This window comes from Barbus barbus (genome assembly GCF_936440315.1).
Source record: "Barbus barbus genome assembly, chromosome: 39".
In the NCBI taxonomy this organism is placed as follows: Eukaryota; Metazoa; Chordata; class Actinopteri; order Cypriniformes; family Cyprinidae; genus Barbus; species Barbus barbus.
Window position 1 is genome coordinate 22157186 of NC_136717.1, and position 26369 is coordinate 22183554.

Genomic DNA, 26369 nt, shown 5'->3' on the forward strand with positions numbered 1-26369 from the left:
CAAATATTATTATAATTTAAAATAACTGTTTTCTAATTGTATTTATTTTAAAATGTAATTTATTCCTGGGACACAGACCTGAATTTTCAGCATCATTACACCAGTGTCACATGATGCTTTAGAAATCATTCTAATATGCTGATTTGCTGCTCAAAAACCATTTCTGATTATTGTCAATGTTGAAAAATGTTGTGCTGCTTTTGCTTTAGTGCAGTTGTGATATAGTTGTGGAAACTGCTACTTTTTGGATTAATATAAATCTCAAAAGAACAGCATTTATTTGAAATGGGAATCTTTTGCAAATTATACGTCTTTACTGACACCTTTGATGCATCCTTGGTGAATTAAAGTATTAATTAAAAAAAAGAAATCACATTATTGAAGGAAGACTGTCAATGCCATGTCACTGGCAATCATACATTGCTAATTAAAAAAAAGTAACATGCTGTGAAAATACACATGGCTCTGATGCAGTAAATCGTCTTTCAGGCCATATTTATTTACTAGCGAGAGAGGGGTAATTTTTTTCTCTTTAAATGCATATTATACACACACTACATGCTCCCCTTACATTAAGGTGTGTGTGTGTGTTATTGCAGTGCTGGACACATTCTGCTACCCATCACCGATGTTACGCAACGCTTCTACGTCAGCATACAGCAGCGCTCAGCCAACTCACCAGACTGCCACCCTCTCTCTTCCTCTCGGTCCAGATCGACATTCTTCATCTTCCAGTTCGCCGTGATCTGGGTCGTGGCCCACCGTTCCATCCTTTTTTCTTTTCACTTTACAGATTAATTTTTGAGCATTCATGTGTCAGAACATTGAGCTCATCGAAACAGAGCTGAAGTCAAGGACGGTACAGAAGTCACTTTAATGCTTGAGCAAGAGGTCAGACTGTCAACTGCTGTTTAATCAAAGAGTGAAAACACAAAATACAGCGTTTTTAAGCGCAGAAATGTCTGAGGATTACAAAGATGAGCAACAGAGCTGTTCTTATGTCTGTCAAGGTTTCTTCTTGTGGGAATTTAGTTTTACATGATCACTTTCCGCCCTCTCTCTGACCCTTAGAATCAAACAGGCCTTTTTTGTTACTGTACTTTTAAGACTTCAATATGTAAATGACCCCTGTTATGATGGGCTAACCTCTTCGCATGTGAAATGAGTTAGCGACGCCCCTGCTGGGTTGCTGAATACTGATAAGGAGACGACGATGTGGGCGGTATTATATTAAAGTCATAGTTCACTCAATACTGAAATGGCTGAAAATCATGGACCACAGACACCATCAAAAGTGACAGTAAAGACATTTATGATATTTCAAAAGAGTTCTGTTCAAATAAATGAAATCTGTATTCATCAAAGAATCCTGAAGAAAATATTATCATGGTTTCCACAACATCTTTGTTTGTACATACACAAGCAAATAACTGGGAATTTGTTTGTTAAAAATGTCCACAGAATGAACAGGAAGACATGAGCGCAATGCATTGTGGGTAACAGTGTAAGCATCGAACATACTCACAGCTGCATTATTAGGTAGAGGTGATTGGAGCTTTCATAGATGTCCTCCAACGCCACTATGTTCTCATGCTTAATTCTGCAAAACAAAATCCATAAAGCTCATTTAAATGCACAATTTTAATATCAGATTTCATATCGGAGACATATAACAATGTTTATCTTTTCATCTGAATGGAAACATGGCATAAAAATTGTGTTTTTGTGAATATTTATGTATACTGTATTCAGATGGTGTAAAAGTTAAAATTGATAAACTGCAAAAAAATGCCCATTAAAATAAAAAAATTCATTATTATTATTATAAAGGGAGACAATTTTGTGTAATACTGATAAAATTGGCAAAAATACATATAAAATATTACAAAACTTTGTGAAGGCAGGCTCAGCTGTAATTGCAATTTAAAAAATATGCATTTAGCGTCTATTTTTTGTGCATATGTTTGCTACAATCTGGCTTGCATTGCCTCGGGGTTTGTTTAGGAAGTTAATTTAAGGGAGTGGAGCATTCTGGATCTTCTCATAAGCATATGAATACTTCAGTGGTGCACATTTCCATAAGCCCATAAAATGTACAATAAACACTGCCATGTTTTATGCTATGAACTTGCATGCTCTAGTATGTTTTTATTATTGAAATTCAACATTCACTACACACATATTTGTACATGCATTTCAGGTTAAGGTAAATAACATTTTAATTTACATTTGTATGTATATACAGTATATTGTCATATGCCAAAACAAATGAATAAATGGCTTTTGAAGATTCTAAAGCATTTAGATGCACAGCTAGTCTAATTGTTGTCATCTAATGGATGCTGTTAGGGTGCCTGGCTTTTTCATCTCTGTCATATCAACTGGCAACATTTTTTTTGTTTTGTTTTTCTTCTCCTTTCCTTCCCTGCAGTTAACATCTCTCTCTCCTCTCGTCATGGTAACACAGTCACGGTGGCTGTGTGTATACACATTAGCGTTGCATTTTAAGTGAATTCTGATCAGCGAGTCCAACTGGCACATGATAAGAGGCCAGGCAATGACGCAAGTGAGCGGACAATAACAAGACGCACGCGCACACACAAGCTCATAATGGACATCGACGGGTACAGATAATACATTGCCCCCCCCAACCCCACCTCAGTTTCCTATAATTAACTCTCTTTGTACATCCATATGTTCAGAAAAGGTTGATCCCTACAGGTAAGGGGCAATCATCTCAGAAACGGTCCTTTCATTGGTGCTCACCGCTGTCTGAGCCCAGATAAAACAGAAAAAGCTTTTGGTTCAGAGAAATGCAGAATAAAAGACTGCAGTAAAACGCCTCCAAGCAGCCAGCAGGCATTTTTTTTGTCAGAAATGCTCCTTGTATTGTAGTTTAATATATAAAAGGGTTACTGAGGTATGGATAAACCTGAGAGCAAGTGATTAATTTAGTGGTTTCGTCGACTGGTTTCATATCGATTCACGATTCAATGAACTGGGAGTCACCTCTGATGCAGCATATTAAAACCTTAGCTTTGGAAACAAATGAATAAATAAAAGACATGCTCTGCTTTTTCTTCTTAAACAAAACCTGTAGGTCGATTCGCCCTTTGACATATTGATTTTTCAAAACTGATGATGAAAAACCCGTCTGCTGGAGGATTACAAAGCTATTCACTGGTTTAATATCCCTCTTTCATGCGTTCGCTGCTTCTTCCCTCTGTCTGTTTCTCTCTCTCTCTCTCTCTCTCTCTCTCTCTTTCTCCTTCAGCAGTGAGTGGGCAGAAGCTGTAGCACGACTCATTCGCTGCCTCTGAAACCATCTTTTCTTTTGATTCAAGAGGAAAAAGCACTAAGGAATAGGGGTGAAAGCAGAACGGAAAAAAAAACACTCTCTTTTTCCATTATTTCACAAAAAACAATGCTGAGTGCCAATAAAAAAATCATTTAACAATAAAAAGGTAGAATGACTAGCTATATACTGCTGAAAGCTACGTCTCGCTTTCTTTTGTGCCGGTGCTTTTAAGTACTATATTCAGCATTCACATTATCTGATGTGAAGTGAGATTTGTTCTCATTAAAGAAAATACACAAATGAGATCTATTTTTAAAGGCAAAGTTCACCCAAAAATGAAAATTCTGTCATCATTTATTTACTCACCCTCCACTTGTTCCAAACCTATCATTTTTGGACAAACTATACCTTTAATGTTTCAATTGCTTCTCCAAGACAGAAATGAGATTAAATGGAGAGCAAATGGAGGTTTACATATGAAGATGAACTGTATATACTGTACGTGCTACTCACGTGGGTCAAAACACACTCTAATTTATAAAAATGTTATTGTAATTGCAATTAACATGCAATTAAGTGTCTGAAAACATTACATTGAGTTTGCACATAAATATATTGTAAAGTATATTAAGTTCTCTTAATAAAAGTATGCTAAAGTGTACTTCTTTTTCACAATGTTATATACTTTTACAATGTCAAAAATTGTACGAAAATGATCTCTTTTGTTCCTGTTCTTGTATCTCCTAAGAAATTTTAGAGGAAACTTCTGAGACAAAGCTAATATTTAAACAAAACAAGTAATAACCGCTATCTCTTCCATGTAGATCTTATTTTTTTGTCCTGACCAATGACAAGTGATGCTGTGCTGGCTAGCCCCACCCACCTTGAAATCTCATTGGTCCATAATCCTAATATTTCTTGACTGACTGAGACTATTGCCTTACGCAGCATTTTCCCTTCTAGTGCGGACTAAAACAATTATGACCGGAAACTTCACATCATGCCTGATTAGAACTCAGTTATGTCTCGTGAGCTATGAAAGAGCAGCCTTTGAGCAATAAAATTTCCCTCTGGGTTAGCGAGTCCCATGTCTGGATAAATTGAATTGACTTAAGTATTTAAACATAACATTAGTCAGCCAGGCAGCATGACTGTGAGGCATGCTGGGAGTGTACGTTAGCGATTCTCTAACCTATGAGGGCATCTCATTATCTCATTTGTAGATGTGAAGGAAATATCTTCCACATATGCAGGCAAGATAAACAGACAATGAAGAAACGAACACGCTCGTCTGTGCGCTCGCTCTATCTAATTACCTGCCTATGGCATCACCCAGGAGATGGCAGACAAGCTGTCAATCATTTGGTTGCTATGATATGAGATGAGGGAGACTTGACGGACAAAACTGTGTGTCCGATCTCCAGGGTACGATCGCTGTGACAACAGCAGCCCATGTCAGAATCAGAGGCAGCCTTTCCTGATGAGTCTCAGGGGAAACACCCGTCGCACACCATATGTCACACACACCGAACACACCTGCTTTCATTTGCACCGACGGTGGGAAAATACCTGAGAAATGTGTTAAGCTTGTTGCTTGCATGTGAGAGGTTGGTTTGCTTTGCTTTCTTTGAGCTAGAGTGTGCAAATTAACAGCTGTGAGGTTATAAAATTAAGAAATAAAGAGAATATTAAACGCAGAGACATCTAACGCTCAGACATACTCTCTAATGCATTTGTAATATGTATTTTTAATGGGCCATGCACTAATTTAGCTTATATCAAAATATTCCTTTGGATTGCATTTAAAACTTTAACATAACATTAAAAACTATAAAATCATGTGTTAAAATATAATTGGACTTTAGTTTTTAATTTATGTAAATATAACCAATTTAAATATCTGCACAAAGGTAAAGCTGATATTGTGTCCACGCCAAGTCAGCGAGTAACACTTCATGAATATCAATTAGGACGAGGGACTGAAAAGTGTAAAATTGCCTGGCAATGTCAACGCTAGCTAATTAATATTCATGAGCTCACTGATTCCCAAAAATGACATCACAACCAGCCCGTCTTTGGCCTCCTACATATTACACTACATTCTTTTTTTTTTTTAAATCTCTTATGAAGAAGTTCTCTTATGTATATAAAAAAATCATATTGTGGAAAAAAAACAAACCTTTAAAATTTTATTTTTTAGATTTTTAGATTTTAATATATTTTAAATCACTATATATTTTTGTGATAGCAAAGCTAAATTTTCAGAATCTTTACTCCAGTTCATTCTAATATGCTGATTTGATGCTCAAGAAACATTTCTCTTTTTTATCAATGTTTAAAACTGTTGTGCTGCTTAATATTTTTGTGGAAATATTTTTATTAAAAAAAAAATATTTCTGCATAAAGCATTATAAATGTATTTACTGTCTCTTATGATCAATCCATCCTAGCTGAAACAAGTATTAATTTGTAATGAAAAAAAAAACCCTGCTGACACCAAACCTTTGAAAGGCTGTGTGTGATTGGACTAAAATTGGTTGAAATTACAGATTATTTTTTTAACATAAAAATCAGTTTATTCCAAAAATATCTACTCTACTCATGTTTATCACTGTGCAGACTATCTTTTAATACTAATAGGAAGCAAACAGTATATCTCTGTCCACACTCACGGACACGATTCACACGTGTGCGGCTTCACGGAGAGAGAACATCTGCGGGAGCGTCCCTGCTGTATTGGACGAGGGCACCGGAGTTACCAAGGTAACTGGAGGTCAAACCTCAGGCAAACAAGCTCCTATCAACTGGCAAACTGAGAGAATGAGTGTGGAAGAGAGGGGTGAAGCTGTTGCCATGGGTACAGGTGTGGTACGGGAAATGGAACTCACTTGCGTAGAACGGCAATCTCATTCTCGATGCTGCTCTCCTTCCCCTTCAGCGCTTTTTTAGGGATGCACTTCACAGCGAACATCTTTCCCGTGGACCTCTCCTCTGCCAGGACCACCTCTGAGAACGCACCCCTTTAAAAGAGAGAGAGCAAAGAGGGTTTATGGCTTCAGGAGCTGGGAAATACTGACAGTTAGTTGGATGCTACTGGCTAATGGATGCAGCAGAACGGAAGCAATTGATACAGTCAAAAAATGAAATATTAGTGTTGTCATGTTTGGACCATATTAATACTATGGTAATCTTTTAAATATCATATAATTATGTACTATACTGTGTTTTAGAATATGAGGTTACTAACCAAAACTTTAACAGTAATGCAGAAAAAAAGTACTGTAAAAGTAGTTTTCAGTATTTTCATTGGTCCGAGACTTCTGGACTCCAGTGTTTTCATAGTGAAGTCAAGTCACCTTAATTTATTTAGCGTTTCACACAATACAGATTTGAATTACAGGTGTTTCAAATCAGCATTACAGCATCAAACAGGAAAATGTGAAACAAATTCAAGTTCTGCTGTAAAGCAGCACTAAAAGAAAAAAACAGTGTCATTATTTTATAAGTCAGTTCAGTGTTGGTTCAGTTCAATAACTGTGTAAAATTAATCAATTATGAAACAAGTTCAATTTAGTCAGTTCAGTGTTAATTCAGTTTAGTGAAAATGTTGCAAAATCATCAATTATGAAACAAATTTCAACTATATAGCAGCTCTACAGAAGACAATAGTCTTCTATACTGATTCAGTTCAATTCAGTAAGTCAATAACAATTTTACAAAATTAGTTGGTTATGAAAGAAATTTGATTTGGCTATAATGCAGCTCTAGAGAAGACAATAGCATCAGTATTCAGCTCAGTTCAAGTTTTGTTCTCATGCAATAGTGTCACTGCAGTCAAAACAACAATATTGCTGAATATTATGTTTCTTTTTAGACCCCAACTAAGCAAGCCAAATGAGATGAAAAAGTAGAGAAAAAAAACCTTGGCAGAAACCAGGCTCAGCACGATGGCCGGTTCTCCTCTGGCCTAAGTGAACAAATATGATTTATAACTCCAGGCTGCATAATGAAACTGTATTTGTTGCTTAAATCCTACCATTTAACATTTCCAAGTATATGTGCATGAGTGTGCATTTATTCATACATCATGTATATGTCAGATGATGGCATGTTTAACGATGGTGTGCTGCAAATGCTGTCATTTAGCAGGAGATAAATTAAGGCTACAACACACACTCTAACACAAATGAAAGTGGCTCACTGTCCAGTCAGTCTCTGAAGCACTGAGTGTGATTAAGCAGTTTACAGGCATCAGCATCTACACACGGGTGCTAAAAGCATTCTGTTGTCCTCTCTGCTCTCATACAATATTCAACAGTGACTCTACAAACACAGATATTTACGAAATAGATTTGCATTTCCTGAAGGAAACACCAGTGCTTGCAAGGCATCAGCAGAGTGGTGTTAAAGTTTTCTGTAAGTTCGGTAAAGTTATTGCCAGTGCCCTTGAGCAAGGAACTTAACCTCAGGTAACTCCAGAAGGCCTAAACCTGGAACGAGTGTACTGAATAATGATTACTTGCATAATTATTGCGCATTTATTTCAACTGAAGTTCAACAGAAATTTACTTAATATTAATGTTGCAATGCGACGGAAGTAGAAACAGATCTTTTTTTCTGCATTATCATGTACATATGAGTGAAACGGGTTACTGTAAAATGAAAATATGTAGGGTTAAAACATAAAATAAAAAATATACACTGTAAAAAAAAATATTTTTCGAAGATGTAGTCTTTCTTCATCAATTTTTTTATGAATTTTTAACTTGGGTATGTTACTGCCTTTTTATAATTATTTATGAAATTCACTTGCAATTTCTGTGTATTTTCAGTGTGATAAATTGAGCATAATAAGATCAATAACATGCATTTAGAAAATAGGTGAGTGAATTTTCATTTCATGCAGACTTTATGAAATCTGACATGATGATCATATTTGAAATGCTTGAATCAATTTAATAACCAGAAGTGCAAGAGCTGCATTGCAAGCACTGTAACGAGCACCAAGATGGTTGGCGCACATTTTAGCTATTTTAAGGAACATATAAGTAAAGCTCTATATTTGAATGAGGAAAAATCTTGAAACTGTTTGTCAAGAAGTTTCTTCAATAACATTTCAATTCAGCATTAAAATCTGATAACAATAAGATCATAAATGTAGCTACTTCAACTCAAATCTCATTAAAACTGTATTTGTCAGACTGGTCCAGGACAGTTTTGTATGCAAGGGAAAAACATATTTACATGTATTACAACATGGATATGGTACATGTAATATATTACAACATGGCCACAGTTGAAAAAACTAAACCTGTTTGCACCTGATCATTATAATAAAAACTCAAGTTAACAAGGTGATCTGCCTTTTTAACATTAAGGTGGGACTGAATTTTCTTGACCGCTGTGATTTCTTCCCTTATACAGCCTCTGATAGAGCTCACATGGCTAACACACCTGGAACTTTAATACTGTGCTTTGAGAATGAGATCAGTATAAGGTTACTGACCTTTACTTTTTCATTTAAACTAAAACATGTCCATCAGATCTCAGAGTTCAGCTGAATTACGTAATGATCCGGTGTGTGTGTGTGTAGAGGGGTGGCCTGAGATTTGAGAACACCCATTTGCTGATGAGGTCCCTGAGAAAATCTCATCTGCCATCTGCCAGCACACGTAAAAGCTTTTAAAACACTGAGCAAAGAATTAGGGAATATTTGCTTTGGCAATCTCCCACTGTTGCTATGCTGCTGCTGTATACAGTACACCAAACACACTCTTCAGCATGACTGGACAAAGGCTTCCTGTTACCAAGTCACACACACGAGATAGAGAGATATATATATACACACACACGTTTTATATTAATATGTATTCATATATACAGTGAGGGGAAAATTATTTGATTCCCTGCTGAGTTTGTACGTTTGCCCACTGACAAAGAAATGATCAGTCTATAATTTTAATGGTAAGTTTATTTGAACAGTGAGAGACAGAATAACAACAAAAAAATCTGATGTATACAAAATACACATGTATTTGCCTTTAATTAATGACTTAAAATTAACATAAATTAGTCATTGTGTTTTTATTCATTTATACCATTTAATTAGTCATTGTGCTTGGACAAGATGATTCTATTTAGTTACATTAATAAGAATAAAATTTGGGGGAGAAATGTGTCCTCTTCCAGTGGAGAGAACGCCGGTGCGTTTTGGCTTTTCTTTTTCGCTTCTATATGAATGTGTGTGTTTGAAGAAAGAATACTCTGAGATAGGATTAAACATACAGAAATGAGAATAGAATTAGTCTTTGCAACTGCCATCCACAACACACACATACTCTGCAGAATTAATCCCTGATTAAGCCTGTCATATTTTCTCAGCTCTGCTCAATGCAACATGAACATGAATCATAAGACATATTCAGGCTGGACTGCTAACAAGCATGCAACGCCGGAGTCAAAATCAACTCCTTTAAGCTCCCCAGCAACCATCATCTCTGTACTGACTTTCACACAGCAAGGAAAGAGGTAGAACAAAGCAAAAGAGAGCAAATGATGAGGACAGCATACTGTGATTGTACTGTTAATAAAACAGAGGTGAAATAAATGGCTGTACATTTGATGAGTTCTGGGTGGTTGCTAGGGTGCTGGTAGGCTGTTCCAGATGGTTGCTATGCAGTCAAAAAGCACCCACCTCCAAGACTTTGATATTTAGGTCTCTAGATATGGTTCAGGTCAGGCCTAGTTTGATTCTTAAAGGCGGGGGTCCTGATAAACCAATATGGCCAATTTTATGAGATTACCAGTATTGAATTGTGCCTGATTAACACAAGATTTTCACCTACAGTCAGTTCTTAAATGTGTAACTTTAATAATGAATAATGCACACCTCTCAGTGAATTTTGAGTAAATATCGTGTAAATTTAGAAGTTATATTTAGACACTTATGTACTTGAATTTACAAAATAAAAACTTTGTCAGTTTTTATTTTGATATTTTATTTATTATATATTATATTTTTAGTTTTATGTAGTTTTTTGTGCCTTGATAATGAATAATCGCCAAAAGAATTTTGATTAAATATTGGATAAAATACATTTAAATTAAGCAGTTTTGTGTATATTGTATTTGCTGTCATAAAACATGTATTTTATATTGTAAAACAGTGTTATTTCAGTATCTTTGAGACGCTATTATAGCTTTTATTAATATTTTGAATTAGTTTTTTATATATTTTCCATTTTAATATTTAAAGTTTTAGTAATTTTGTTGTGTTTTTGTCATATTTATTAGTTTATTTTTTAATGTGTCTATTTAGTTTTTATATTTTTATATCAGTTTTAGTTATTTTAGTACAAGTTAAACTAAATCGAATATATATTTTTAAATATTTATTTGTAATTTAAATTTATCTTAAAGTAATAATTGTTTTATGGTTTTAGTTTGTTTTGGTATAACTATATAATACACACACACACACACACACACATATATGTATACATATATGTATGTGTGTGTGTATATATATATATATATATATATATATATATATATATAAACCCTGCTGTAAACCACTTTGCTCTCAAAATATTAGCATCAACCACTAATTATGAGTTTATTCAATTCCTAACACAGTCGTAATAGTGATGCAGTGCCTTTGCAAAGCACCATAAATGAAACAGTCATGAAAATGACACATCTCAAATTTAATGAAAATGAAAAATGGAAATAGAGATGGAGGGAGGAAGGGACGTAGCGGGAGAGCAAATCGTGATGAATGAACGGTGAAGAGAAAATGTGAATGAAGTCGCCAACACGCATCACCACTGCAGCCTAACACACACTCACCCACACGTCCACACACACACACACACACGTGCACTCACTCCATAAATGACATTAATTTCAGGCCACAGGTGAGAGAACGACACGAGGTAGATTTATATGATATGTGAGAGCCTCTACCTGTCAGATGTAATCAAGCGTGTGTTTTTTAGTGCCTGTGCGCATGGCAGGCGTGTTGCGACAGGCTCGCCGAATCATAATCAAACTAGATATAGCCAAACCAGCAAGACCACGAGCAAACACACAGACACACATATAAAACACCGGGCATATCATTTCTGTATCCACAAGTGCAGCTGCAAATTGAAACCCCAGCTGTGCTTGTGATGTAACTTCTATGCGAGAGAGAGGGCAGCAAACAAGCCAGAAGAAAAATGAGTTTGTGTTTGTAAATGTGCTTCAATTTGTGCTTCTAAAACGAGGGCAGCGGCCCGGCTTGTGCCGAATGACTGGAATTTTGTTGTGCCGAATGACTGGAATTTTGTTGTGCCGAATGACTGGAATTTTGTCAGCAAGGCTCCGCTGCCTCTGTGATTTGTCTGAGAATACTGCTATGGAGTTTCCTGGTGCTATTTGCGTATGTATGTGTGAGTTAGGCCGCTGCTGAGGAAACTGTATGTCAATATGCAAGTGCTCATACGGGAGAGAACGGAGCCGCTGTGATTGTCAGTCAATGACTCATGCGTGCGCTAACGTCGCACATCCTCGCTGGAAGGGTTTCTGTGCCGCTGCGTTCTCCTCTAAGGAACAGTTGACAAATTATACACAAAACAGCCACTTATTACTGCCTAAACTGGAGAGAGAAATAGACAGACAATGAGAGCTGGTTTAAAGAGGACAGGATTGAGTTACGATTAACATGGCCTCAATGAATGTTAATTACACTATGCATCAAAAAAAAAAAAATCATGTTAGAACATCAAGCTTAAGTGAAAAGCTCAGCTGAGAGATATGTAATTGAAAAAGGGAACCATCAGTATGGGCTTTCATTGAAATTATATGGAGCAAAGTCCCAAATGGTCCCAAATGACATTGGTCCTCCTCCGAATCTACAAAAGGTTTGGGGTCAAGTTTTTTGGAAATTAGAAATTAATAATTTTATTCAGCAGGGATGCATTAAATTGAACAAGAGTGACGACAAAGCCATTTATAATGATTTCTATTTCAAATGAGTTGTTCTTTGTAACTTTCTATTTATCAAAGAATCCTGGGAAATTAAAAAAAAAAAATTACTGTTTCCACAAAAATATTAATCAGCGCAAATGTTTTCAACATTAAAACACCAAATCAGCATATTAGAATGATTTCTGAAGGATTGTGTGATGCTGAAGACTGGAGTAATGATCCTGAAAACTCAGCTTTGCTATCAAAGGAATAAAATGCATTTTTAAAATAGATTTAAATAGAAAACACTTGTATATGTTTAATTTGTAATATTTCACAATATTACTGTTTAACAGAATGTTTTCAGATACTATTTATTAAATTACTAAATTTAGTAAATGTCATCCAGATATAAATTCATATTATTTTATATTGTTATTTTAGTCCAACTTTGTTTTAAAATGTCTTAATGCCTTGGTAGTCCAACTACATTGAGATTTAAAAAAATTTATGATATTACTTCCGATTCAGTCATTACACTTGACATGTCAAATTGGGTGTTTTGAATTGTGGGATACAATATTCTAACCAGTGTGGTTTGTATACTGCATTTTTTTTTTCAAATGTAGTAGGACATGTATATTGCATGCATACAGTATGAAAATGTACATACTGTATCATGCACAGCATGCACAGTGTGTACTAACAGTGTTAGTATGCTATTCTGCACACAGTTGACTTCATAAAAACAAAGAATTGAATATTAGACTAATTGCAATAAACCAGACATGAATAAACTAAACATAAACAAAAAATTAACAATTCAACAATTTGCTTCTTCAAAGTACCCAATGTCGAAATGTGCTATCAACTGTCATTTTCAGTAGTATAATCATTATATGCAGTAAAATCTCAATTTAAGATACAAGTGAATTAAGATACTTCCTCTCTACAGAAAAATATTTCCATTTCAACACGCTCCCAGTCACTCCCTGATGTCAATAAATGTTGCAACGAATGGTGAATTTGGTTATTCATGCATCTTAGACGCTTCCCTTTGTCTGACCCTTCAGTCCAAATCCGTTTTGTTACAGCACTCTTAAGAAGGATACATGGAGAGACTGATGATGTAATCAACTAGCAACTACTCAAGAGAACATAAGAAGCCTTGGAAATGAGAAACCAAGGGCATAAAAACAGTCCTCATTCTCCAAGGACTACATTATTTTGCAAATTCAAAAACTGCTTTGCAAATCACCACTGGAGATACAATGGCTCGTTTAAATTATTTTCTGCTTTAAGTATTCGTAAGCGTTTTCCACAACAAATCGCCATTCTGTTTGATGTTAAAGGAATCACTCCCAATGCCAAAGGAAATTAAAGCAAGAGCAGAAATCCAGTGCAATTGATTGCCTAAGCCTCAATCTCTTGTTTAGAGCTGTCCGATTTCCCATTAAAACAGAGGTGCAAACACAACTTTGAATTAAGCAGAGGTTGTTTGTGCACAGCATCCTGTGAGTGTGTTAAAGCCACTTCTATACACTGCCTCCATAAAACCAACAGCTGCATATCGCCCTGAAAATACAGCTGAACGTGATTACAGTATGCATCTCTCTCCCCGAGTTTGTGTATGTGTGGGTGTGTGTCAAACTATAAGCCCAAGGGTTGGTTTGGACATGGATCCAAAAGTCTCACACAAACAGACAGAAAGATAATGCTCCACTTCTCACGCTAAAAATAAAAGTTACATCCGTACTAGATTAGCTGCACTTGCTGAGATAATCTCAGCACAGCTCCAAACCATTTCCTCTTTTCTATCTGACCCCCACTCAGATTAACAGATCAGCAGCTGAACCTGACAGAAACAATTTACTTGAAATTTTTCTCATCAAGTAGACAGAAGAGAGGAGGAAATGGGAAAGCCCATGTGTAGTATACGCTACGACTGTACAATATATTTGTAAGCACTTTTTTTAAAATGATTGCTATAGCCTAATTTGGCCAATATTTGATGCAGATAATATCAGAGATTCTTTTCATTAAAAAGGAAAAGTGTTTATCTTTTTCATTGTCATACTAGTATTAAAATGTAATGTCATCAACAATTAAAAATGTATCTAGAAAATTCTAGGATAGAGATTTGGAACAGAATGTTTGCATAGGCCTACTTCATATTGCATACTGTGCAGTATACACTATACTGGCTAATATTTGTTAAAAAAAGATTGTAAAATATACACAATTCAATTATAAACATTTCAAATTGCAACATTGTCCTCTTGAAATAAACATTTAATTCAAAAAGTGTATTTTTCTGTCATATAACAAAAGTAATAAACTGTAATTTATCTTTTCCATCAACAATTTTACTAACATAGGCTAAATAAAATTTTACATAAAAATATAAAACTCAAATCTCCATCCTAGAATTTTCTAAAGTTTACTTTCCTATTGTAAACGATTGACTGAAACATTTTATTTTCATTTATTTAGATTTTAATTGAAAAAATATGGAAAAAATAAATGAGAGTTTATTACTTGGAATGGCAAAATAATGTTATAAAATTTTATTTATTTATTTATTTTTACAATAGACATAACAATATATAACTCTGCTCATCAAATTGAACAAATTGGCATCAAAACAATTTGCAAATCAGTTGTATGATCAATTCAATCAATTGTATGTTTTATGGAGAATATAGTTTGTTGCATGTGTGTGTATTGTGTGACGTGTGTGTGTGTGTATATATATATATATATATATATATATATATACACATACACACATACACACACACACACACAAACACACGTCACACAATACACACACATGCAACAAACTATATTCTCCATAAAACATACAATTGATTGAATTGATCATACAACTGATTTGCAATATATATATATATATATATATATATATATATATATATATATATATATATATATATATATACACACACACACACACACACACACACACACACACACACACATCTATATATATATATATACATATATTTATGTACATTATAGTATTATTCTCTTCTGTACGTAGTGTAGTACTCTGTAGTAAACATTTCAGCCTCTGTATGTATTGATACAAGTGTGCAATTACAGTCTAGGTTGGAATATGTAGTAAAAACTATTACACATAACGTGTGGTGCCGAATTCTCACACTGGATGCCAAACAGACAAATGCACCCAGGGAAGATCTAATTTAAAACAACACAACCTGCAGGAAAACACTCTGTTTTTAGGGTACAGAAGCTACATCTTGAGACCTGAGACCATTTAAGTCATCTAACCCAACAATTCATCAACTAAAACCTGAATCTAACAGGAACACATTAGGACAAACAGAACCCATAATTTCTCTTCTATATGTAGCAGGTTACTTTGTAGTATACATTTTAGCCACTCTATGTATTACTGCAATAATGCATTTTCACGAACATCCACTACAAGAAGTGTATACTATACTACTATAAACTAAAAATAAATACTAAAAAGTATCAGTGTCTTAGTCTGCAGTGAAAAGGTGATGAAGGGGTTAATTTTCCAGACAGGAGATAGCGTGAATTAGTGAATGGGTTGGTGCACATTCGATTTGCCCCAGGAATGCATGCACTTCCTGTATAGAAAATGAGATACTGTAGCTGCGCCTGGGATCACATAATCACATGCCAGGTAGTAAATATTGGATATATAGTTTAATCAGAGTCCTTCTACGCAGAGGTTATGCTGACGCAGGAGCTGTGAAGATCATGTGAATGTGTACAAGCACACATACACATGCTAGAAGATTAGATGAACGTTTACATCAGCCCAAAGACACACATGCACACCCATCATAAATTCAATAGTGCATTTGCCACGGCAGCAATTACAGCCTAGGTTGGAATATGTAGTAAAAACTATTACACATACTTTGTGGTGCTGAATTCTCACGCTAGATGCCAAATAAACAAATAAAAGCAGGGAAGATCTAATTTAAAACAACATAACCTGCAGGAAAACGCTGTGTTTGAGGGTGTAGAAACTATGTCTGGAGACTATTTAAAGGAAAAGTTCACCCAAAAATGAAAATTACCTCACCCTCAGGCCATCTAGATGAATTACTTTCTTAATAGGAACAGATTTACAGAAATTCAGCATTTCATCACTTGCTCACCAATGGATGCTTTGCAGTGAATGGATGCTGAAAGAATGAGAGTCCAAACAGCTGATAAAAACATCACAATAATCCACAAGTATTCCACATGGCTACAGTCCATCAATTAATGTCTTGAAGCAAAAAGTTTGTAAGAAACAAATCCATCATTAGCTATTTTAACCAAAATATGAGTCTATAATAATGGTTCCTCTAGTAAAAACTGTAAAGAACTGTTTTTGCTTGTAAACACTGCTTGAATGTTTCTCTCCTGCTTCAGACAATATGACTTTCACTAGATAAAACAATATTATAGATAGAGGACTCTTATTTTAAGCAACAGTTAAACATGTTTTAATGATGGATTTGTTTCTAACAAACATGCAGCATTTTGCTTCAAAAGATGTTATTTGATCGACCGGATTACTTTTTATCAGCGGTTTGGACTCTCATTCTGATGACACACATTCACTGCAGAGGATCCATTGGTGAGCAAGTGATACAATGCTAAATTTAAATCTGTTCCAATGAAGAAACAAACTCCTCTATATCTTGGATAGCCTGAGGGTGAGTAAATTTTCAGTTTAATTATTGGGTGAACTATTCCTTTAAGTTATCTAACCCAACAATTCATCAACCGAACCCCGGAACTAACACACACGCACATAAAGGCACACTGAACCCATAATTTATTAACTTCCGACAATTAATCATTGCAATTGGTTTCTTTGCCTGCAGCGATCAATAGTCTGCACTGCAAAAATAAATGATCTGTTGGAAGCGTCAACAGCTTAAATCGATGTGTGCAACATTTCAACCACTGATCCATTCACATCTAGACATTTGTGAACATGTATCTGTAGTTGACATTAATTAGTTGTTCTGATATCTACAGAAAAATGTTTTTGGAATGTTTTGAAAACATTTCAAATATTCAAAAAACATTTGGAATGTTCGGATCAGATCAAAGCACCCTGCACACTTGTTGCTAGGAAACCTTGCAGCTGTAGCAGTGAGATGCTTTATTGATCTAACTGTCCGAAATAATGTATCACCCTTCCTTTAGTAATGGCAGTGGATTTGACATCCATCTGTTCATAGCTAAAGAGAACGAGCCATAAAGTGTTTAACGAGAAAGCCTTTCTGCATACTGTATTTCATGCTCCCCGAGAAACTATAGCATATAATTTCTTGATTTAATCACAGTGAGTGCATAGAAATATGAGACTGGAGCTCTGATCCCAAACCTAGTGCACTGCCATGCTGGTTACGGCTTACATAAGAAGCTGCCGCCTTAGGCAGCATCCTAAAGCTGTGGTAAGCATCTAAAGGATTTATTTCTACTCAGTCTAACCCTTAAGAATGACTTTTGCTGGTGTAACCTAATTTGTCAGATTGATTTAGACAGATTAACTACTAGACTTCAATAAAACCAGTTTTATGGTTGTTACCACATCAAACTGAGCTGAAACATGCACTCTACATAGACAGGAACTCCACACCACACAAAATAACGATATTCAAACATTACAAGTGACACAATCACAGTTGATTCCAAAAGTCTGACATTGGCATGTCGCTTAGCTATGTATGCACTATACGAAGAAAACTGAAAATGCATAGCATACATGTAAATGTTGAACAACAAGTCAATTTGATTGGGCTATTTTGGAAATAAATATTCCATTTAAAAGTAAAGATTTTTTTAATGTTTCTGAATGTCACTTATGCTCACCAAGGTTGCATTTATTTGATTAAAAATAGTAATATAGTGTAAAATTATTACATTTTAAAAATATGATGCTGTTTTGCTGATATAAGAAATATTTCTTATAATTATTATCAGTCTTAAACAGCTGCTGCTTAATATTTTTGTGGAAACTGTGACACATTTTTTAAGGATTCTTTGATGAATAAATTCAACAGAATAACATTAATTTGAAATAGAAATCTTTCTTAACATGCATAATGGCTGCACGATTAATCCGAATGAAACTGGAATGTGGCTTTAGTTAAATACATATATGCACAACACTGTTCTTTTACAAAGTAAGTGTTTGATGTTTTGACGTGAAAATAAAGAATTTAAGAGACAAATATTAGTATTGTAATTTTACAATTGTAATGCAAAATATATACAGTGTATATATATTTTTCTTAACTCAAGTCTGTTATTAAAAGTTAAAAAATTTGACATTGTGCAGCCCTATACAAACAAGCACAGCAACCCTGGATTAACTGTATTTTGAATTTAAATTTTTATCTGAATTTTTTTCAATAATTTTTCATGTTTACGCATGTTTTTGCTGTCACTTTTGAATAAAAGTATGTTTTTGTTGTATGGAAAATTTCCCTTAAAAAAAAAAAAATATATATATATATATATATATAAAAATTGTTTTTTTTTTGTGAGGGAAATTTTCCATACAACATATATTACATACAACATATATTTTGCTATATATATTTACACACATATATACATATATATATATATATATATATATATATATATATATAGCAAAATTTATCTAATTTCGTCAGCCATCTTGGTGCACTATACAGTACATTCTGGGATTACCTTCTTTCCAAAAATATCTGTATATCTGAAATATCTGATATTTAATTATTATACTGTCAAAAGGAGCAAGACCAATGAGATTTCACTGTGGTCGGAGATGCCCAGACCAATAAAAAAATCTAAAAATGTCCTGTTGCTTGTTCCTTGTTGCTGATTGAGATAAAATCTGAGATTTACATTGGAAACATAGCTTTTATCTCTTTATCTTGTTACGCCATGGCCAAAACAAGGTATCTTAAAGAGATTTTAACGTCTGAAGCAGACTTCACTTCAGGAGTGCACCTTTGATGCCTTAAAAGTGCTGTCTAGGTAGGCAGCCCTCTAGGTTTGAGAAATGAGTTTGTGTGTGCACATGTGTATCGATCAGCCCCACGCTTCAAATAAGTTGCGCACACTAACAGTGAAAAAGTTTATAATGGTATGTGATTCATACTGACACTCATCTACGGCCGCTGGCACAAATACAAGAGAGTGGGTGCGATTGACGAGGTGTGATCAGAGATGTGTGTGTGTGTGTGTGTGTGTGTGTGTGTGTGTGTTTGTGTCTGCGTCTCCCTAAGGTCGTGACTCATGACGACCAGTGGGTTGCAGAAGCCTGTAATTTCAGTAAAAAGCCCTGAGTCATAGAGCTACACACACACAAACACACAACTAGATGAAAGTTTGGAGGGTTGTTCTATAAATCACTGAAATTTCATCAAACACAATCGCACTCTATTCCCACCTGTTAATTGAAGTTTTTTGTAATGCAAGAGAGGATCATGGGTAATTACTGAAGCCAAGGTGTCATACTCCCTTAACTACAACCATTTTGGAGCATCCATTTGCAGTTACCATGGTTACGAAAGTGATGATCAGCCTATTTGACAGCAAGTCTACAGAAGAGACAGACGTGAAACAGACAGATCTGTGAGGGCCAGGAAGACGAGAAGACACTCGGGGCACATGAGGGATGGAGCTAGAGCTGCACAAAATAGCACAAGAACATTCACGGTAAAAGAACATTCGCTCTGGCATTGCTTTAGCACTCTCGCTGAGGTATTATCCAGGACAGGCCCAAAGGACCATGGGTAATTACACGTATTATTATCTTCTCATTCTGACTGCACGCTCCCTCCAATTCATCACTGCAAAATCCCACTTTTCTCTTTCCTACTGCCTCTTGTTCATTCTCTAAAATTAACACCAAGCAAGTTCTTATTTTAAATGACTATCTGTTCTTACTCTATGCAGTACTAACAGAACTATAGAAAATGGAAGATAGTGTGCAAACTGTATTAAATGACTAGAAAAAGAAAAAAAAACTTACAGGGATCCTTCCTATAGTACTGTATCATGGTACACTGATTTTATCAGATAGTAATACCACAGTAGCGTGTGATTTAACATGAATTTACATGTCACTACCATTTTCATACCATACAGAAAGGTGCTAGGGAGTCTGTGAAACATTTGAAAATGAAGAAATGTACTTTTTAGGGCTCACCAAGTATTACAAAAAAATAATTCACATAATAAATACAATAAATAAAAATAACCAAAAAGTATTTTACAATAAAATAAAATATCATGCTATTTTGTCACACAGTATAAATACATATTTAAGCATGAATGTGTGTGTTTATAATATATACAATGTATATACTATAAAATATATTTTAGATTTATAAAAATATTTATCAATACTATTTTTTTTATAATATTTAGAATAAAATCAACATATTATATAAAGCACTGTATTTATGAATGGGTTCATACTTAGGGGTCCTTGCCTTCAAAAGGTTTGAAAAACTCCTTGGTATTTAAAAAAAAAAAAAAAAAAAAAAGGTTGATTGATGAAAAAATGTGCTATTGCTTCTCTAAATTATCAAATGTACAATTTTTGCTTGGCAGACAATAAAATGGGCAAGAAAACCAAATTGACTTGCAATAAAGGAAGGCTATATCTAGAGACCAAAACGTTCAGAATAATTAAAAAAAACACCCTAGGCAACCACCCGAACCACTCTCAACACCTTAGCAACCACCCACATGCAGGCAAGTGGCACATTTTCTTCACAAAATATCAAACCATGCTTGTCTTTGCCGTTTACCCAAGTCCGAAGGTTAAAAGCCCACGCCAGTGAAACCATTTCTTTTCATTTTCTTTTAGCTTTAAAGTGAAAGATGACTGAATGTGACCCGTGTGCTGTGCCACAAACATGTGAGATGAATTAAAAGGGTCAGTTTTGGGTTGCCGCATTTGATGAAGCAACACTAATACACCCATCTGCAGAAATCCAGCACCCTGTGGGGTCAAAACACACAAATCTCTCATAGAATAACACAGCTGAGATCTCACCCTCTTCCTAAAAGCCCCTATTATCAAACATCTATCAAAACCTCTTGCTCAAAAATAAAAATGCGATTTTTCATTGAGCAACATTTATTTGGTGGATTGTATGTGTGTGCGTGTTTATTTGTGCGTTTTTGCACTGTGAATGGAGTAACACTGTACACCGGTAACCACAGGAAGCCTGCATATTCTCTCTGTAGCTGCACCTGCAAACAGCAAGAGAGGCAGACAGCGCATACAAGGGCACTGTGGGGGAACACAGATGAAGCTCCATGGTAACTCTATTAAGATATGTGATCAAATCACATCACAGGCAGAGTCGGATCTGAGCGTTCCTACCGCTTTGAGCCCGAGACACGCACAAGCCGCCCAATCTAGCCTCCTGTTTCTGCCGCTAACGAACTAGAGAGGATACAGCTATCGCAACCTCTTACCTGATTCTCTTTCTATCCTTTTTTTCACAAGATAAATTTGCTTTGTCTGTGTCAAGGGAACAGACAATCCCTTAAGCACATAAAACTCAAAACACACACACACACACACACACACATTATCCTGTACTGTTCTATTGTTCCCACTGATCTGATAATAATGATCTGATACCTAACCAGGAAATACAGGGGAGGAGGTGATGCACATCAGGAATCACACACACTTGCACACACACATGGGCCTCCTAAGCTGAACCCAATGCTGTCGTCTCATAGGGCAGAAAATCAGTGAACGTGCAACACAAACTCACAGATTCACTACTGTCTGTCTGGTTTAAAGGGATAGTTAGTCCAAAAAAGTATAATTTACTCACCTTCATGCAGTTTCAAACCTGTATGAATTTCTGTTGAACACAAAAGAAGATATTTTGAAGAATGTGAGTAACCAAACTGTTGCCGGTAGCCATTGACTTCCATAGCAATTTTTCCCTATTAAGGAAGTCAATGGCTACCGGCAACTGTTTGGTACTGTATCTTACAAACATTCTTTAAAATATCATCTTTTGTGTTTAGCCAAAATGAGAAACTCCTACAGGTTTGAAACAACTAGAGGATGAGTAAATGATGACAGAATTTTCATTATTTGGGTGAACGATCCCTTTAAGATTATATTGACCAATCGCCAAAAGTCCAAAAAGGACAAAAAAGCACCATAAAGGACCATTAAACTGAATGTAAAAAGATGCACTGCACCAGATTTCCAATCATTGACATCAAACACCATTAGTTTCTGTGTATATCATAATGAAACACACGTCATGAAAATGCAAAAGCATAAATTAGCCTACATTTTAAGTGAATGTCTTAAATTCTGGATACAAAGCTATCATATGGTTTCAAATAATTTTTTTCAATACACTGGTTACCATATGCATTTGTTGTATAGAAAAGAGCAGCATGATCTTTTTTCAAAGCATCTCCTTTTCCTTTTGTATTCCGCAGATTTAATGTGAGTAAATCATTTAGGGTGAACCGTCCCTTTAACCTGAAACATACAAAACATCATCAAAGAAAGTCGAGACGTGTTAACAGCAGCAATAAAGCATCCGAAGAGCATGCACAGGATTATACTAGCAAGTATTATCAAAGCTTTGTCAGTAAATTAGGAACTTGTTTAAAAAATCATACATATTCAGGGATTTGTAAGCGCAGGATTTGAGTGAGTGAACTTTGGCTGGCTTCTGTTTCCTCTTAATAAAAACAACCTGCTTCAACTAACAGAATATTTTTAAGGTGAATATAACCTTGACAATATGTAAAAATATTTTTTATACAATTATACATGTGTATAAACTATACATAAATAATTTTTTATAATTTTCTATTATATTTTTTTAAATATAATAGCCTAGATGCAACATCATTACATTAAAGTGAAGAAAATAATTTTTAGGTTCAAATCAGGTAACAACTGTGCATTCGATCACTACTGATCGTTTAAACACACACATGCACTGATTGATCCATTGATGTACACACTTGATTTACAGAAACGACTCCACACGAGTTTGCCCATCAAAGCAGGGAATGCGCTTGAACGTTCTGTTCCATAAACTACAACAAAGAGCTTTCAATTAAACAGACATGATGAGCACTCTTGTACAACAACCGCAGGCCATTATGCAAATACCTCAATTAAAGATAGCGTTACGGGAAAGGGGGCTAAACTTGCACAGTAACAGCCACAAACAGGAAAAAGACCCCATTCCACCCCCCTTCCTGCAGTGGGCCAACGCCTGCAGGCTGTGCTATGAAGGAGAACAGCTGCTCTGCAGATCAGAAAGAACCACTGAGGGTAAAGGCCTGCCCACACATAGACAATAATGCTAAGTCCACACTATAACTAAAACGAAAATGAAACCGGGAAACCATAGCCTTAAAGTCACTTACAAAACTTTTTTTTTCCAGCTGATCAACAATAAAAGCATTGACAGCCAATCAGAATCCATGCAGCTTTAAAGAGCGTTTCACTTATAATAAACAATGTAATGTGCGTTAGTTTGGACGCTACTATAGTTATCAGAATTTGATGTTAGCATGTTGCTATGCTAATGACTCAATACTCTAAGCATAAACACATAGTGAGTGCACATAATTATTGGATAAAATAATCAGTTATTACCTAGATTTGTTTTTTTATAATCAGCATTTTTGGACTGCATTCTGTGCAAAGGATTCATGCAATGTCTAGTTTTTGGTTCAACTTCCATGCCTATGACAACTTAGTAGGCAGCTCTCTAGATTTTGGGACAGAGTTTATGCATGTATGAATGAAAGAGTGATGCCTGAATGTATCTCGAGTTAACCTCTATATGTCTCATATTCCATGGCACGGGAGAGAGATAGCTTTATCTGATGAATGTGAGCAATAGAGACAAAGAAGGAAATCAGTCAGTGTAATAGCCTGTCCAGGCGCACGTACACCCCTTTATGAGAGAGAGAGAGCGAACCAGCCCAGGATACCCTAGAGAAATCAAACAGGGAGCATGCTGGGATACTGTGGAGATGGATCAAACATGTTATTGACGACGGTTTGAGCCAAGCAACTGCAATGCCCAAATTCTCTATGTTTATTAATCAGTCTTAATATTATTCAAATTTGGCTTACGGATTAAACCAAACACCTAAAGGCAAGTAATAAATTTTGGCTTCTAATCGCACAGAAAGCATGTTGGGATATCGTGAGGAGGGATCAACCTTGTCTTTGTCTGTGTTTTGAGCCGAGCAGCTGCAAAGCCAATGCACAAATTTTCACTAAATCAATATATATTAATCACACTTAATATCGTTAACATTTTGGATTCTGGATTAAAGCAAGCGTTTTTTTTTTTTAACTTTGGCTTTGCAAGAAAGATTGCAAGAGAGGGAGTGTAAGAGAGTGGTGAAAGAGAGCTTTATATTTGACCTCACTGCAATCCAAGACCAAAGACCAGCACAACTCAAGGACAACAACCTGTTGCGGTTCCGGCTGCACAAATGGGACACGCACATACAAGACACTTACATTAAAAGACACTTTATTTAGATCCCTTCTGAGGGGACAACCTGTAATGGAACTTTTTCAAAGTAGGTCTCTCATGAAACATGGCCAGAGAGAGAAAGAAAGAGAATGGGAGGGAGAAACATATGATGTGGAAAGAGAAGCTTAATGAAAAAGAAACCTTCGAAAGGACTGAGGCAAACTCCAGAGATGGACTGGGTGTTGCTAGAACATTTTTCAGAACACAAACAAAACAAACATTCACATACAAAATCAGTTTCAAACGAGTCTTTAGCTGAAATTTGCCATTCCTAGCTGGAGATTTCATACTAACTCAAGAACTTTCTAACTCTATCATTAATTATTAACTGTCTACTATAATTATTAGACTATTATTCATCAGTTCTGTGAACATGAACCTCCAGTTAGAAATTATTCTAGAGTGTTTCCTACTAGAATACTGAGGACATTCATATGTAGCAGTTCTAAAAAGTATTTGGACACTTAAGTCACATTTAAAAATGTGCAATCTCTCATTGCATTAAATAACAACACAATATCAAACCAAGTGAGCTACTTTGAAAAAGAGCAAACAGTAAGGATACTTTCCATGCACAATATTTCTCAATGTTTGTTAGTTTTTCAATCATAAAACAATAGATTAACTATTCGAAGTGAAAGGGGACATCGGATGCAAAATTCCCTTTTACATGATGTTTGCATATAAATAAACCACAATGATAAAAATCAATTTACTCCTTTTTTTGAATTCCCAAAAAACCTAAACAATCTCAATTATCAAGCCGCTTTGATTTCCTGAGCAGTATATGACAACATGCTGTTTTTGACAAGGTAAAAAGGATATTGTTTTACACGACCATTGAGGAATTTTTACCAAAGTATTTTGCAGACATTACATGAACACCCTAATGAAACATAGCAACCTGTGGAAAATGCCCATCCGATGTCTTCAAAACAATATTTTGATATTTAATATATTACCTTGTTTTTAATAAATACCTAAATATCTTAAAAAAGACACATTCACATGAGAAGCAGACTGCACAAGACATTATGCATATTTGTCTAGCTTCATTGGAAAGCTTTCCAACTAGTTTTAAAGTTACCATGAAATGGCACCCACAACCATTGCATACCAGGATGGAGTCATATATTTTGATGAAACATTATGAGGACATATAAAAAAATCTTGATTCAAAACAAAGCTGTTGATTACGAGTAGGATTGTTTGCAGTTTTGGTTAGTTTATGCAAGGAGCTACAACATGATTTAGTGGTGGCATGTTCTACAGTGTGTAGACCAACTGGCATTTAACACTGAGGTAATGACTGAGTTTTCAGATATCTGGGGTCAGTCTCCCCCGGAGGCCATGCTAACATCCCTCTCGCTCAGCAGGTCAGCTTGTGTTCTGACTGAATTGTGTGACGACCGCTGCTGCAGCTTGCATGCTCATTGTATAAGAGAGCGTTTACAAAATGTTGCAAAGCGCTGCTAAACTCCAGCTGCATTTCCTTGTGGGAAGGTATTGGGGTTGACGAACACAGCGGAGAAAATGAG

General features: G+C 35.4%; 1 protein-coding gene across 1 annotated transcript in view; it reads right to left on the reverse strand.

The window, feature by feature from the left end:
- LOC306858713 (calcium/calmodulin-dependent protein kinase type 1D-like) overlaps positions 1-26369 on the reverse strand; it is a 56209-nt gene that overhangs the window by 15993 nt on the left and 13847 nt on the right. The window contains exons 2-3 of the mRNA XM_079399383.1: positions 6187-6318; positions 1526-1600 (exon numbers count right to left, since the gene is read on the reverse strand). Coding sequence (XP_079255509.1) covers positions 1526-1600; positions 6187-6318 — 207 coding nt within the window. The remainder of the gene's footprint in view (positions 1-1525; positions 1601-6186; positions 6319-26369) is intronic.